General features: G+C 38.6%; 1 protein-coding gene across 1 annotated transcript; it reads right to left on the reverse strand.

Moving 5' to 3' along the window:
* Positions 1-1,398: 1,398 nt before the first annotated feature.
* LOC144435369 (polycystin-1-like protein 2) lies at positions 1,399-11,117 on the reverse strand. Its single transcript, XM_078123965.1, has 13 exons — positions 10,748-11,117; positions 10,258-10,382; positions 9,612-9,839; positions 9,141-9,311; positions 8,592-8,752; positions 7,662-8,373; positions 7,046-7,187; positions 6,448-6,674; positions 6,019-6,048; positions 5,143-5,335; positions 4,186-4,881; positions 2,469-3,029; positions 1,399-1,628 (listed from the first exon to the last, which is right to left on the reverse strand). Exons 1-13 carry the CDS (start codon positions 11,115-11,117, stop codon positions 1,399-1,401), a joined length of 3,846 nt encoding a protein of 1,281 aa, XP_077980091.1.
* Between the last annotated feature and the right edge of the window lie 1,569 nt (positions 11,118-12,686).

Raw genomic sequence — 12,686 nt, forward strand, 5'->3', positions numbered from 1 at the left:
TTGTTATATATTTACACATTTAATATTTACACGCACATCTTATGCAACATATATACCCTGTTTAACGGTCAAGCTTAGATAGGAATCACCTATTCAACACATGTATTCATATATTGAACTGAATTAGTATTTAACACAGTCTGTAACTGGGGTAAATCAAGTATTCGGCTGATGTATTACGTATTCAATGTACATAAAGCACTAAAACTTATACTTAAGGGCATATCACCGTTGACAATGCATAAGGGCCACCTTACTTATTTCCATGTTTCTCGTAGTAAACACCTTTAAAGAATATTCGAAGATTGGTTCAGTAAAATTTTTTAAAAAATATTTAAAAAAAAGTAAATGTATGTGTACATGTTGGTGTTGCTTGCAAGTCAGTCCTACTTTAAACAATCTGGATGACTTAGAAATGACGATTAAAGGCAGAAGGAAACCATGAAACATTTGCTTGACTAAAATTTCCGCAAAGGCACGCCCCTGCAGGGTCGTCATCTTACCAACTTGCAACTGTGACATTGTCATTTTTTTCTAATCCTGTCGTAGAGGGCGTCGAGTTTTAAAAATCATTTCAGAAGTTGAAGGGGAATGTAGGATCGGTTGGATCATGAGAATCATGGGAAAAAGTAAGGACGTCCTGATAGTGGTAGTGTACGATGGATGACTGTACAAATAGGCGGGTTAAACGAGATTGTGACTCATTTTCAATTTTTGATTCTTCCCAAAAATTACGTCATATATTGCGTTATTTACCTCGTATTTTGAATATTAGGTGAGGATCTCATCAATTTATTGACATACGTTAACGTGTTTTACGTTGTTGGGATGATGAAATGCTGAAACCAAAATACAGCAGAAGAAACTAAGCAGTGTAGAAACGATAGTCTGACTGGATACAATTGTTGCGCATGTCCGTCTTCTCTTGCACTAGGGTGTTTTATAGTATTATCAATTATTGCATCAGTCTGTCATTGTAGTCAGGACCAGACCATTTGTGCTTGATATATTTCACACGCAGTGTACAATCATGACATGATGTATGTTTTTGTTTTGACTGTCAAAATTATTACATGGATGTGCAGTGCTTTTCATGTTGTCCTTGTTTATGAAATCTCCGTCCCCGAGAGACAGATACGTGCAACAATTGATATAAATCACCCACTGTCAGAGACAAGTGAAACATTATTATTGTATCCTCTCTGTCGATTCTGCACAGCTTGCTTCCTCCTGCTGTAACCCTGCAAGCCGTACAGTTACAGACTGAGCACATGTTTGTAATGCATGTCTAAAACTTCACATTGAAACGAAATCTCCCACATACAGGCAATTCGCAGTAGCGACATTTACAGGCTTAATACATCAACCGAGATGAAGCTGGAAACAGTTTCTTGTTTCTCACGACGTTGTCAATGCCGGTAGTTTTCTTGTCTTCTTCATTTTACTGTCTTTCAACGAAATAGCTAGGGTCCAATCTTTGCCGTCACACTGCTCCGACACGTCGATATCACCGTAGTGTCTAAGGACGTAGCCGACCAGTCGCTCAATGCTGCCGATGAACGCATCCTCCGAGAAGTCACTGCTTGATACGTTTGCCTCTTTGAGTGCATCTGGAGCCTGAATTCTCACTGTTTGATATAAGGAGTGAAAAACCGTAAAATCAATCCAGAAGATCAAAGTAGTTCAGGGTATAAGGAATATATAGCACCGTGTTTCTAACAGTAACAATTCTAACATGTACACCAAACTACTAGTACATAAAATTTAATTCAAATTATTTGGTAATAAACGTAAATCTTCAATATTTCTAGATCTGGAGAAATACATTTTTGATTCACAGACCTATGTGTGTTGTCTCTAGAATTATTGACCCATAGACCGATAACAACCCCAGAAGTTGACAGTTAATCTGGTGTCCGTTTTGATAGAAATTTGTGAGTGAATAAAAAGGGAATCGTTTAGACAGTGATTTTGGATCGGAAAAGGGTATTCAGAAATTACAATAGGAACTGGTGTTCTAAAGAGTTATATGCAATTATAGTCCACGGTAATCTAATAAAGCTCGTGGATTATTTATACCACATATCACGCCATTGGGTTGGCTTGGGAATTCTATTCTCCGTTTTGGTTTGTGTGTATCGGGTGAGTAGGGACGAGACGATCTGACGTACTGATCGTGTACAATAACAGTGACAATGGGCAAAAAAGGACAAGTGAATTACGACCACTGATCTTACTAAAATCACCACATTTTATCGCCTGGTTCGACCAAAATTTTACTGGCACCGCTACATTTTCTTTCATTTAGTTTCATTATTTAATTGCATTTGCTATAGTCAGGTGATTAAAATTCAACAATTACCATTAATTTTTGATAGACTAAACGATAAAATTCAGCAATGTAAGCAAGATTTTTGTCACATCAGACAATGGTCTATTTCAGGCCAACTTGCTTCTATTGTAGTTACCTTTCGGTACTTGCTGGTTTGTAACATTTGGACCATTGTTTCGTGTAAACCCAATAGAACGGACAAATCTCTTCCAGATAAAGTCAACGATCTCATGCTCATTCGACTGTCTGTTGATGTCATTCTTAACGGCATGGATGCTTTGGTTTAGGATGGTCAGGAACATATTCATCAAAATCCAATACAGGCAGAGGATAAAGAAGAAAAAGAAAATCTTGCTGAATACTCGATTTATGTCGTTGAGGGCGTTGTAATCAAACCTCCCAAGCATCATAGAAATCTGTGTTGCCATGGTCACGCTCATCGACGCGTAGTCCATGAGTGCCCTGCCGAAAACCAAGTAGAACACTTGACAGTATGCCAGGAATACGATTATCCAAATGACGCTGAAATACACGAGGTCCTTGAAGCAGTTCTTTAGAGTCATGCCAAGCATTGATATCCTCTTGTTGAACCGGAGCAGCTTCAGGAATTTGAGTACGGCGATGAAGAGTGAGATGGCCAGAATCCAGGTGAAGATCATGTCCCAGTACGCTAGGTGTTGGAAGTTTACAAACTTGGCTGATAATGAAAACAGACAACATTATGCTCGTTTAGCCTATGCAGGCAATATTTGATATAATTGATAACTTCAACTTCTGGACTGCTGTCAATTATGTTTGAAATGAAATATTGATTTCAGAAACAATTTTTTTAGAGAAATTTGCAAATATACATTGGAATACAATCAAATCTTAATCCCAAACACCATACTTTTTTTCAACCGAAGAAAATACAGGGGCCTGCCACGTCGACTCGATGACGAAAAGTTATCAAATCCTTGGGCAAGGAGTGTTTTGAAGAAAAATGTTGCGTAATAATGAAATTTTATCAGCACAAGGATAACGTATGAAAGACCAGGAAGACTTTAAATGGTTTGACTACGAGCAAGGCAGAACCAATGACGTAGACATGTGTTGTCGTGACGTAGAACAACTAGGGTACGAATCCCATTTTTTTGTTAAACATTCGTGAAATCGCTTTACATATTTACATAGTGTTGCTGAAATAATATATTTACATTATCTAATTTCACAAGTAAAATCTGAATATTAAACATATTTGAAGGCATTATTAAAGCAAAACAACACCAATAGTAGATATTATGATGATAAAAGGCTGGTGGAGGGGTTTTTAATGGTGGCAGAGTGGGTTATTATGGTGATGGAGGGGATTGTGATGGTAGTTGTGGTGGTAGAGAGGATCATGATGGTGGTTGTGGTGACGTTGGAGAGGGATGATATTGGCAAAGGGAGAGACGACAGTGGTTAATGGAGGAATTTGTGATGGTAGTTTTGATGGTGTTAATGGTGACGGGAGAGGGCTGGCGCAGGTGGTTTGTGATTGCCATTTTGGTGGTGGTAAGGGTGATGTGAGAGGGAAGAGTAAGCTAGCTAGCCGTAGATCTAATGTGGCATGAACGATGAGAGTACACACGTTTTGTAGGTAGATACACCAGGTTGAAACGCTTCCAGTGTTGACTGCATAGTCGCTGTTAATTAACGCCAGTTTTGATTCATCCAACCCTTCTCATACCACCACCTCATGAAAAACATAAAAAACCGACCCTTTTCGCGCGGACCCTCCCCGTATTACCGTCTATGGGACCGTCTCCTAACCTCAAAAGTTAACTAGTCTCGAACAAGACATCGCACATTTATACTTGTATTATACTTACAATGGTCTTTATGGACCTCTTTCAATGCCAAAGTCGTGAAGATCTGTCTGAGGGCGTACATGGCAATCGTTGTTACACTAAAACAAACCAACACTGCCTCAACACAATTCCAGAAACTCTTGAAATATTTCTTCCTCTCTTTGCGTAATTTCAATATTTCGTTAATCAGGAAGAATGCTACAAAACCTACATAAACGAGCTGTCCCAACACAACAAAGATTGCTGCGGTTCCCACGTAGTTGTACAGACGGAATGTCGATATGGTCGGCGAAAGCAATCCACCACCGACTGTTGGAAGTTCAATCAGAAAGGTCACCAAACTGAACAAGTTGATGTTGGCGTTATACACAGTAAATTCGATAAAGATGGCACGTGTGTATCGGTCGTACCAGGAATTGTTTCTCAAGTATGTTGCAATTTCAAACGACCTTTCTCTGGTCGTTTCTAAAGTAGCAATATAGCCCCCTCCACCGTACAAATTATACTCGCCCCAGACTGGTAGACCATTCAACTCCATGGCATCGTGGTATAGCCATGGTGAGGTATCATTGACATTGTCATCGAACGAGGTTGTGTTCGAATCCAAAGGCGTCCACGCAACACCGAAGTTGTCTGTTTGTTCGGTATCGTAAATTTCATATTCTACACTGCATTCGTTGATGACTGTGTCCATTGGGCTCAGAATATCACATGTATCTGAAATATAATATGATAATTGTGATATATTTTATGGTAGTGATTGACATTTTATCGTTGTAATGCTGCAGTACTTGAAAATTTAACCATATAAATAAATTCTAATATAAATGCATGATGAAAAATATCCATCAATGGTTTGGAATAATATGGTGCAGCATTTTGCTGTATAACCACTCAACCAACCAGCCGTGAATGCCCTACTCTCTTATCAGATTTAATTTTTGCTGGCTCCCCCTCCTATTTCTTGGTCTCCGTTACTTTTATCTTTAAATGTCGTACCAGGTTTCACACGCAACTGGCGAATTCTGGCAGGTCCAACCCTGTAGGATTCTCTGTTTTTGATGAATCGTTTGTGTCTCCAATGCATTTCCTCTCCAGTATAGTACATTTTCGCATACAGGCCCGGAATGAGTGAAGCTTCTATCCAATCCCACAATACTGCTGGATTTGTCTGTTATTAGAATAAAAAGGTATTAGCTGCAATATCTATTTAAACAATCAGCCAAATTCACCCCTCTTTGTGACTTTTTGTAACCTTAAAAAGCGTTCAAGATAATACATATATAAAAAAATGGAATGAGATTTTCAAACATAAACAGAATGCATAAGACACGATTGCAAGTTCAAAGATAGGAGGATGTGACGTCATCAATTCCCAGAATGACCACTAGAGGGCAGGTCAAAATGGGCAATATGGCGATATATATGAACTTGAAAAACATTTTAGTTGAAAGTTATACAGACAGTTCAATGTAAAAAGTGATTTAAATCAATAAATCAAACATCTCATGAATCTCAACTTGTTCCTTGGATAAACATCTTTAATATGAAGTTGATCCCCTCCCTGACTCCCACCAAAAATAAAGGAATGAAAAGAAAATCTAAAAATACTAGAGATGGATATTGTACATCTAATGCAGACTCTGAGTGTACACACTATGGATGTTTACCAGTCCTATCTACTTCTTAGCAAGCAAAAGATATACAACATTTACCAATTGATTACAAAGAAGATTTGTTTAAAACAGGTATGACAAAAAAGATGAATATATCATCTTTAGAGTGTGTAGAAAAATAAACTATTTCTATTTTGTCTGTCTAAATTTGGTTGTTTAGTCATCTTTGAGTTCTTACCCGGGATAGTCCATCGAAGTTTATTTTAGCCTGGAAGAATAAACATCATGTAATGTTATTGCAACATGTTGGCAACAAACCATAGAAGGGGAGAGCATCTCTCCAAAGTCTATGAACAAACTTAGTATTTTGCTCAATTCAGTTATTAATAAAAAAAATCTGAAGAAAACACTTGTCACAAACCACATTATCAGGTGAGAATGCATCATTAATTAACTGTACAAACATAATCAGTTTGAACTCATGGTAGTTGTAACCTTAAGCGTACAGCACGCACAGACATGTACAGAAGAGATTCAAACTACCAACACGTATTTGCATTTGGTGTCAGTTGTAAACCTTTAACATTCGTGAATGATTCCCACACTTATCATCAAAGCTAACTGACTCGAAATTATTTGAATTATGATGTAATCTGGGAGTACTGACCATTTTGTGTTCAGTTTCAAAAAATATCTGGTGAATGGAGTTGGTCATGACGTAGGAATTTGGATCCCTATTGGTGTAGCAAAGGCTCAGTAGAACGACAACAAAGATACCAAAGATGGCGATTTCTCGTATGATGCTTTGCATCTTTAGTTCACTCAGACGTTCTTTTCTTAAAGCCTCCAACTTGTCACCTTTGGGAGGTAGCAGAGATGTCTTCTTAAAAGCCTCTGAAAAATAAAAGTCAGTGAAAAATTTAAAGGGCAAGTCCAAAGTCAAGCAAATCAGAACAAATAAAGAAAAGATCAAGGATTGCTGAAATATATATGTCAAACAAGATGCCAAACTTTGCGTACAAATAACAGCCGCTTCATTCTCAGTTTGTTTCTCCAAAACCTGCACTATACAATACACATTAGGCAAGAGTCTTACATTCATGTTTACACATTTGTAAACAAAATGTGATTTGCATCGGCTTTTAAAGCAAAGTGTGTCTATGAAATAAACTGTTTAAACTGTTGTTATTACTTTGTTCTCGGTTAAAACCAAGAAAAGGACAGGAGGGAATGGCAATTGTTTCTATGGTAACATAAAGACTCACCGGCTTGACTAGATGGACTGTGAATGTACTCTTCATCCGGCTTCAGTTTATTGGCTTTGACCTTTGTGGTATTTGTGTCTTCGTCGTCGTCATCAGTTACTTTCTTCATGAAGCATGAAAAGAAGACGGCGATGACGATAACCTGAAATCATGACAACGATATAACACGTGCTTCAATATTCAGTCGCAATTGATATATTAATAATGGGTTTAAGAGTTTATGCAAACGGAGGGACGATTTAGGAAAGAAACCAAAAACATTGTGTCAATCACAATTCGAATATCAATTCAGTAAAAAGTCATCAGAAGGGTTGGGAATACCTTTCAATTTTCGTTTGATATTTTTATCCAATAGAATTAAACTAAGGTGGTTTTGAATTTTGGAGATCTATTTGCCTTCAAAAATCTCGGTTGGCCCATTTCAGCGAAAATGTTGGGGGGGGGGGATTCAATCCAAGTGTCTTACATTGATGATATCTTAATGGAGCCAAGGCTTTATTCTTTCGTTCTGGAGAAACGTTTTCTATATAATGCCAGTCGTCTGTTTTTCACACCGAAATTTAATCATAATCTGAACTACATGGGTTGTCTTCGAAGTGAGTGAATAGCAACTAACCTGTACAGGCTGTGTAACCAACACAGACAGTGAAAACGATAGGATGATAGATACCAACCACTGCTCCGACTTCTGAGAGCCCCACTCCATGCTGTACAGGATAACGAAGAACGACGAAGCTAAGATTGTCAAGATACACAAGGCCCAGCCAAAGTACAGACACCAATGTGGTAAAGTGAACTTCTTCTTTTTCTTCTTTGAGGTTTGTTTTTCCTCTGTGTCGTTGAATAAGACATCGAATGTCGCTGACACTGGTCTTGTCTTTCTTCGCTTCAGCCATTTTGTCAAAGACGTGGTTCCTGGTCGACTTCTCCTGAAGATCTCTACGATGATGAAGTTAACCGGAAATACAACCACGTTCGTCATGATGCTGACGTATAACTCGAATGATGTCACGATGAACGGACCAATGGCAACCGAGAAGACCTTATTGGCACGTTCTTCAGCCCTGTACCACATGGAGCTTGCGATCATGGAACAGTACAGGAGGGACAGGCAACATGATAACCGCTGAACTCTAGTGAAAGAGCTCTTGTTAGGGCGTGATATGACGGAGAACCAGAGATGTTTCTCGGAGAGGTTCTTTCGTGCTGAATGATAAAACAGTTGGTTGAAATTTACCAGGTCTTCTCGACCGGCAACTGGTAGCAGACGATCAATGAGTCCATCCTCGTACTCAACAGCTAGCCATTTGTCACACAAGAAAAAGTACCTGGGAGAGAGAGTATTCATATTAAGATCACTATTAAGATATCTAATTTCTATTCGAAAATCTAAGAAATTTAGCAACAATCTAGGTAGATTTTTAAAAGCACACAATGTTCATAATGATTCAGTGATATACAGGTAAATATATATAACATCTAAATGAATACCCCAAAATGGAAATAACGCAACACATAAATCAAACACAGGTAATTGTAAGCTTACTTTTGTCCTGTCTGCAGGTCAGATATCATAATTCTGGACAGATACCAACTGCCATGTTCACCTTTGCCGGAATCATCGTGCCAAATCCGTATGTAGGACAATGGTCCTAAGCAGCTCGGAACAGCCATAACGAAATGATCGATACAGCCTCGTTTGAAAAGCTGTCAAAGAAAGATTTACTTGTCATTTGCTCGAACATATGTCGATTTCTCGAAAATCAATCAGTTTTTTATGAAGACCCCTTAATTATTTCCTTAAATATATATCGTCTGTCTGTAATGGTATAAAACAATTATATCCTATTAAACTCCAAGGTAATCTACGATACGATATGAAAGATCAAATCTGTTGACAAAATATAAAAGTAAAGCAACTTGCACATACAATTGGCTGTTACGTATCAGAAAAAACACTGCACAGACGGAAAGACGTTCGAACTGATCAATATGGACATCCATCTTGCACCATCCATGTGTGTCTAATTTGACAGACACACTTCCGAAGTTTAAATACTACCGTGTACATATACATTTAATTACGCACTCTTACATTTCTTTTGTTATCATCAAGTCTTCTAATTCCCGTGTCTTCCTCGTCACCTGACAGCATGAAGCTGACCTTTGACTTAGTACCAGCACCACGGCGCATGCCCGTGTACACTGCTATCTCGTAGAAATATTTATCATAGGGGTTGTTGTCGGCCAGTGGCGTTACTCCCCACTGTAATTAAAAAGGCATGAGTGTTTCATATGATACATTACGGATTCTACTATTATAAACTGACCACATTCCATTCATTGCCAATAATAGGGAGATTGGTAGCATCGAAGTTTCAAAAAGATACTGCTTCTGTTACACCAGGAACTTCATCATAGCCGTACAGAAACCGCACATCTACTTGGTGATTTTATACCAACCTCCTAACACAAATTACGAACATTCGTATATGAAGTCATTCTGCTATTTGAAGTTTCGACCCTGAGCTTTTTATTTGTTTCTTGACTCATCGGGTTAATTTACCTTCATCACATCAAGTTTGTCTTTTCTTCGTGCCCAGATAAGTAACAGCAAATACAGTCCAAGTAAAGCTATGACGGTGGAGAATACAGCAGCATTATTGACCACGTCAAACTTCTTGAACACAGTGGAGAAATCGATTGAGTTGGGTGGAATGAAGAAATCGGATGCGAATGAAGTGAGATGGTTACACAGGCATTGTGTGGACTGCATTGTCGTCAGGTTACCAACCTGTGAGTGAGGAGAGAAAAAAGTGCAAAGTGATCACATCATGAGGGAACTATCATGACGAAACCCCCTTTGTTCTCGGAAAGAACACCCAGACACTACAAAATAAAGTTAGGGAAATATGTAAATGCTTTTAAGAAAAGACTGTGTTAAAGTGTGTCACCCCCTGTCCCCTTATAAATCTTACATTTACCCAAAGCGAAGTCGTTCCAGCACTGGATTGACCATACTAAAGTCATTTGTGTCAAATCACAATTTCATCAGCTAGGTTTCAAAATGTATGTACCTGGTATGACTCCACGCGACACGTGGGAATCATCGGTATTCAAGATCTTGTAGAAACCCCACCCTGCCCATCTCTTGAGAACTACCCTCATTGTTTTGATTAACCGTTATGAAAGTACAAGATAACTGTACTCACCCTACATCCATCCGTCGTCCATTTTTCGGTCGTTTCATGCCAATATAGACAACTACTTGTGTATATACTTAACGTACAAGTGACGGGACCCGAAAAAGTGGACTTGGATCGTTCTTGCAAACCATCTAAAAAAGATATTAACCCAAAGTTTACTCATAAATAAAGATGTTTAAATGAAAGTGATTAACAGCATTGTGGGAGAACTGTGACACACCAACATATACACAATTCAACATCAAAGAAATACTAATTATAATTATTCCTCAATGATCAATGAGAGAAATTTCGGGATAAAAAGTATTTTCAAACGTGGTATTTTCAAACCTGAGAAGCATATGTCTGTCTTGTCTGTCTGTCTGTCTATCTGTCTGTCTGTCTGTCTGTCTGTCTGTCTGTCCGCCTGCTGCCTGTCTGTGTTGATGATACATCGCTCGTTGTAACTTAAGATGAAAATATTATATTGTGTACTTTTATATTTCGTATAGCTTACCTGTTATGGCAAGTGCAATGTAATAAGTTCCGAAGGCATTTAGTTGTGTAGAAGGAATAAAACAAGTGTATCTCAGCTCTTCTGTCAGGTCTTCCCACAAATTCTCATCATTACTTATATGACGTGGTAGATCACACGTGAAGTCGTAGTCCAAACTATTCGGAACTTCTCCATATTTCATGAAAAGTGTTAAGTGAAATGGAAATGATTGATTCACAGCAATATTGAGACTAGTCTCTTTTCTCGAGACTCGGAATATGTGGTAGTAGGTATCGTCGATTGATTCAAACACCGCATCAAATGTTTCCACTCTACTTTGATCATTATCAAGAAAGATACTGATATCTCCTGGTATACCAGAGATGTTCATGGCATCACCACCCGAACCTAGCAGTTTCATACCAATCACACCGGACTTCACTCGGCTTCTTGTTGCATCCCAGCTGTAAGGATTGCCAGCAAACGACGTGGTCTACGGTGTCAAATTTATAAAAAAAAAGAGAGAAAAGTATGTGGGTGATAGTATTACAGTTAAGTACACAACTTTTTTTGTTATACGACAGTTTCCACATTACCACTACAGCCGATGAATAGTTTGACGCCCAATTCATTGCTCAAAAGAATCACAACATATTTAGTCATACTATACGGTAATTTCATCGAATTGTACTGGTTACAAGAAAACGAATACCCCTGTTGAAGAAGATGCATATTTTACACAAGTGTTGCATTATGTTTTGAAAGTGTTATTTCACTGTAATTCCTTTAGAGAACCTTCAATAATTACAAGGGGACCCCCAAGAAAATTTGGGGTGGGTCGCTCTTTACAAATCGATCCTCGGGGGGGGGGGGGGGAGGGTCATATTTTAGAAAATGAAAATCAAGGGAGGGACACATTTTAGTTTTACTAGTTTTTTACCTACAAATATGGCCGCCAGTCAAATTTGCATAAACAAAAAGAAAAACATTGACGCTCATAAGTCCCACATGATATGTCACCTTTGTATTAGGTTTGAAAGAAATAGGATATTGCATGTCTGAGGAGTGGTGTATTTCGGACGGATCACCGGACGCACAGGCGGACTGTAATAACAACCGCCGTGGGGGGGGGGGGGGGCTATTTATTCTAAATAAACAAAAGTCGTCTGGAAATATACACCATTAATACACGCACCTCAACGTCAACGAATGTATTGATATCATCCTTCCCGCTGAAGAGAACATCCGATGACGGTAACTGAAAACTGCCAACACTAGCCACAAACTCCTTGTTAGCAAAACTTTCAGCTTCATCTCTGTGTAGTTCAACAGTTAGAAACTCGGACGGCAATGTGATTGAAGGTTCTCCCACAACTTGAGAAGACCTGACTGTTAAGCTAACCATGTCGATTATAGGGATGCCAAGGGTACTGATCGTGCGAGCCTGTAAAAAAAAATCATCATCATCATCATCATCATCATCATCATCATCATCATCATCATCATCATCATCATCATCATCATCATCTAAAATTTGAGTCTACTGTAACAGAACCCCATGACGTAGTGTAAACGCTTCTAGTATGCTCGTGTATCGGTCCAAGTAATCGCTGGTACATAATATAATAATGACGCTTATACTGTTGTTGTCCTGGTGACATATTACAACTTCACTTCCTCTTTATGGAAATCCCCTGATATCGTTCGAACAAGCCAAGTGATAGATAAACTCAAATGCTAAAACTATGACATATATTTTGAAATGTTATCCTATTGCCAATAATGAAGAGCTGTTGTCTTACCGCCTTTTCCGCATACTGAACTTCTAGCTGTTTCTGGCGTGCTTGTTCCGCTTCATACTCCTCTATCTCCTCGGGTGAAAGGTCATCACCATAGTACTCAGGGAATTCTGGAGGTTCCGTTGGTATAGGTTCAACCTCTTCTTCGTCCGTAACAATCG

This window comes from Glandiceps talaboti, chromosome 5 (genome assembly GCF_964340395.1).
Source record: "Glandiceps talaboti chromosome 5, keGlaTala1.1, whole genome shotgun sequence".
Taxonomy (NCBI): Eukaryota; Metazoa; Hemichordata; class Enteropneusta; family Spengelidae; genus Glandiceps; species Glandiceps talaboti.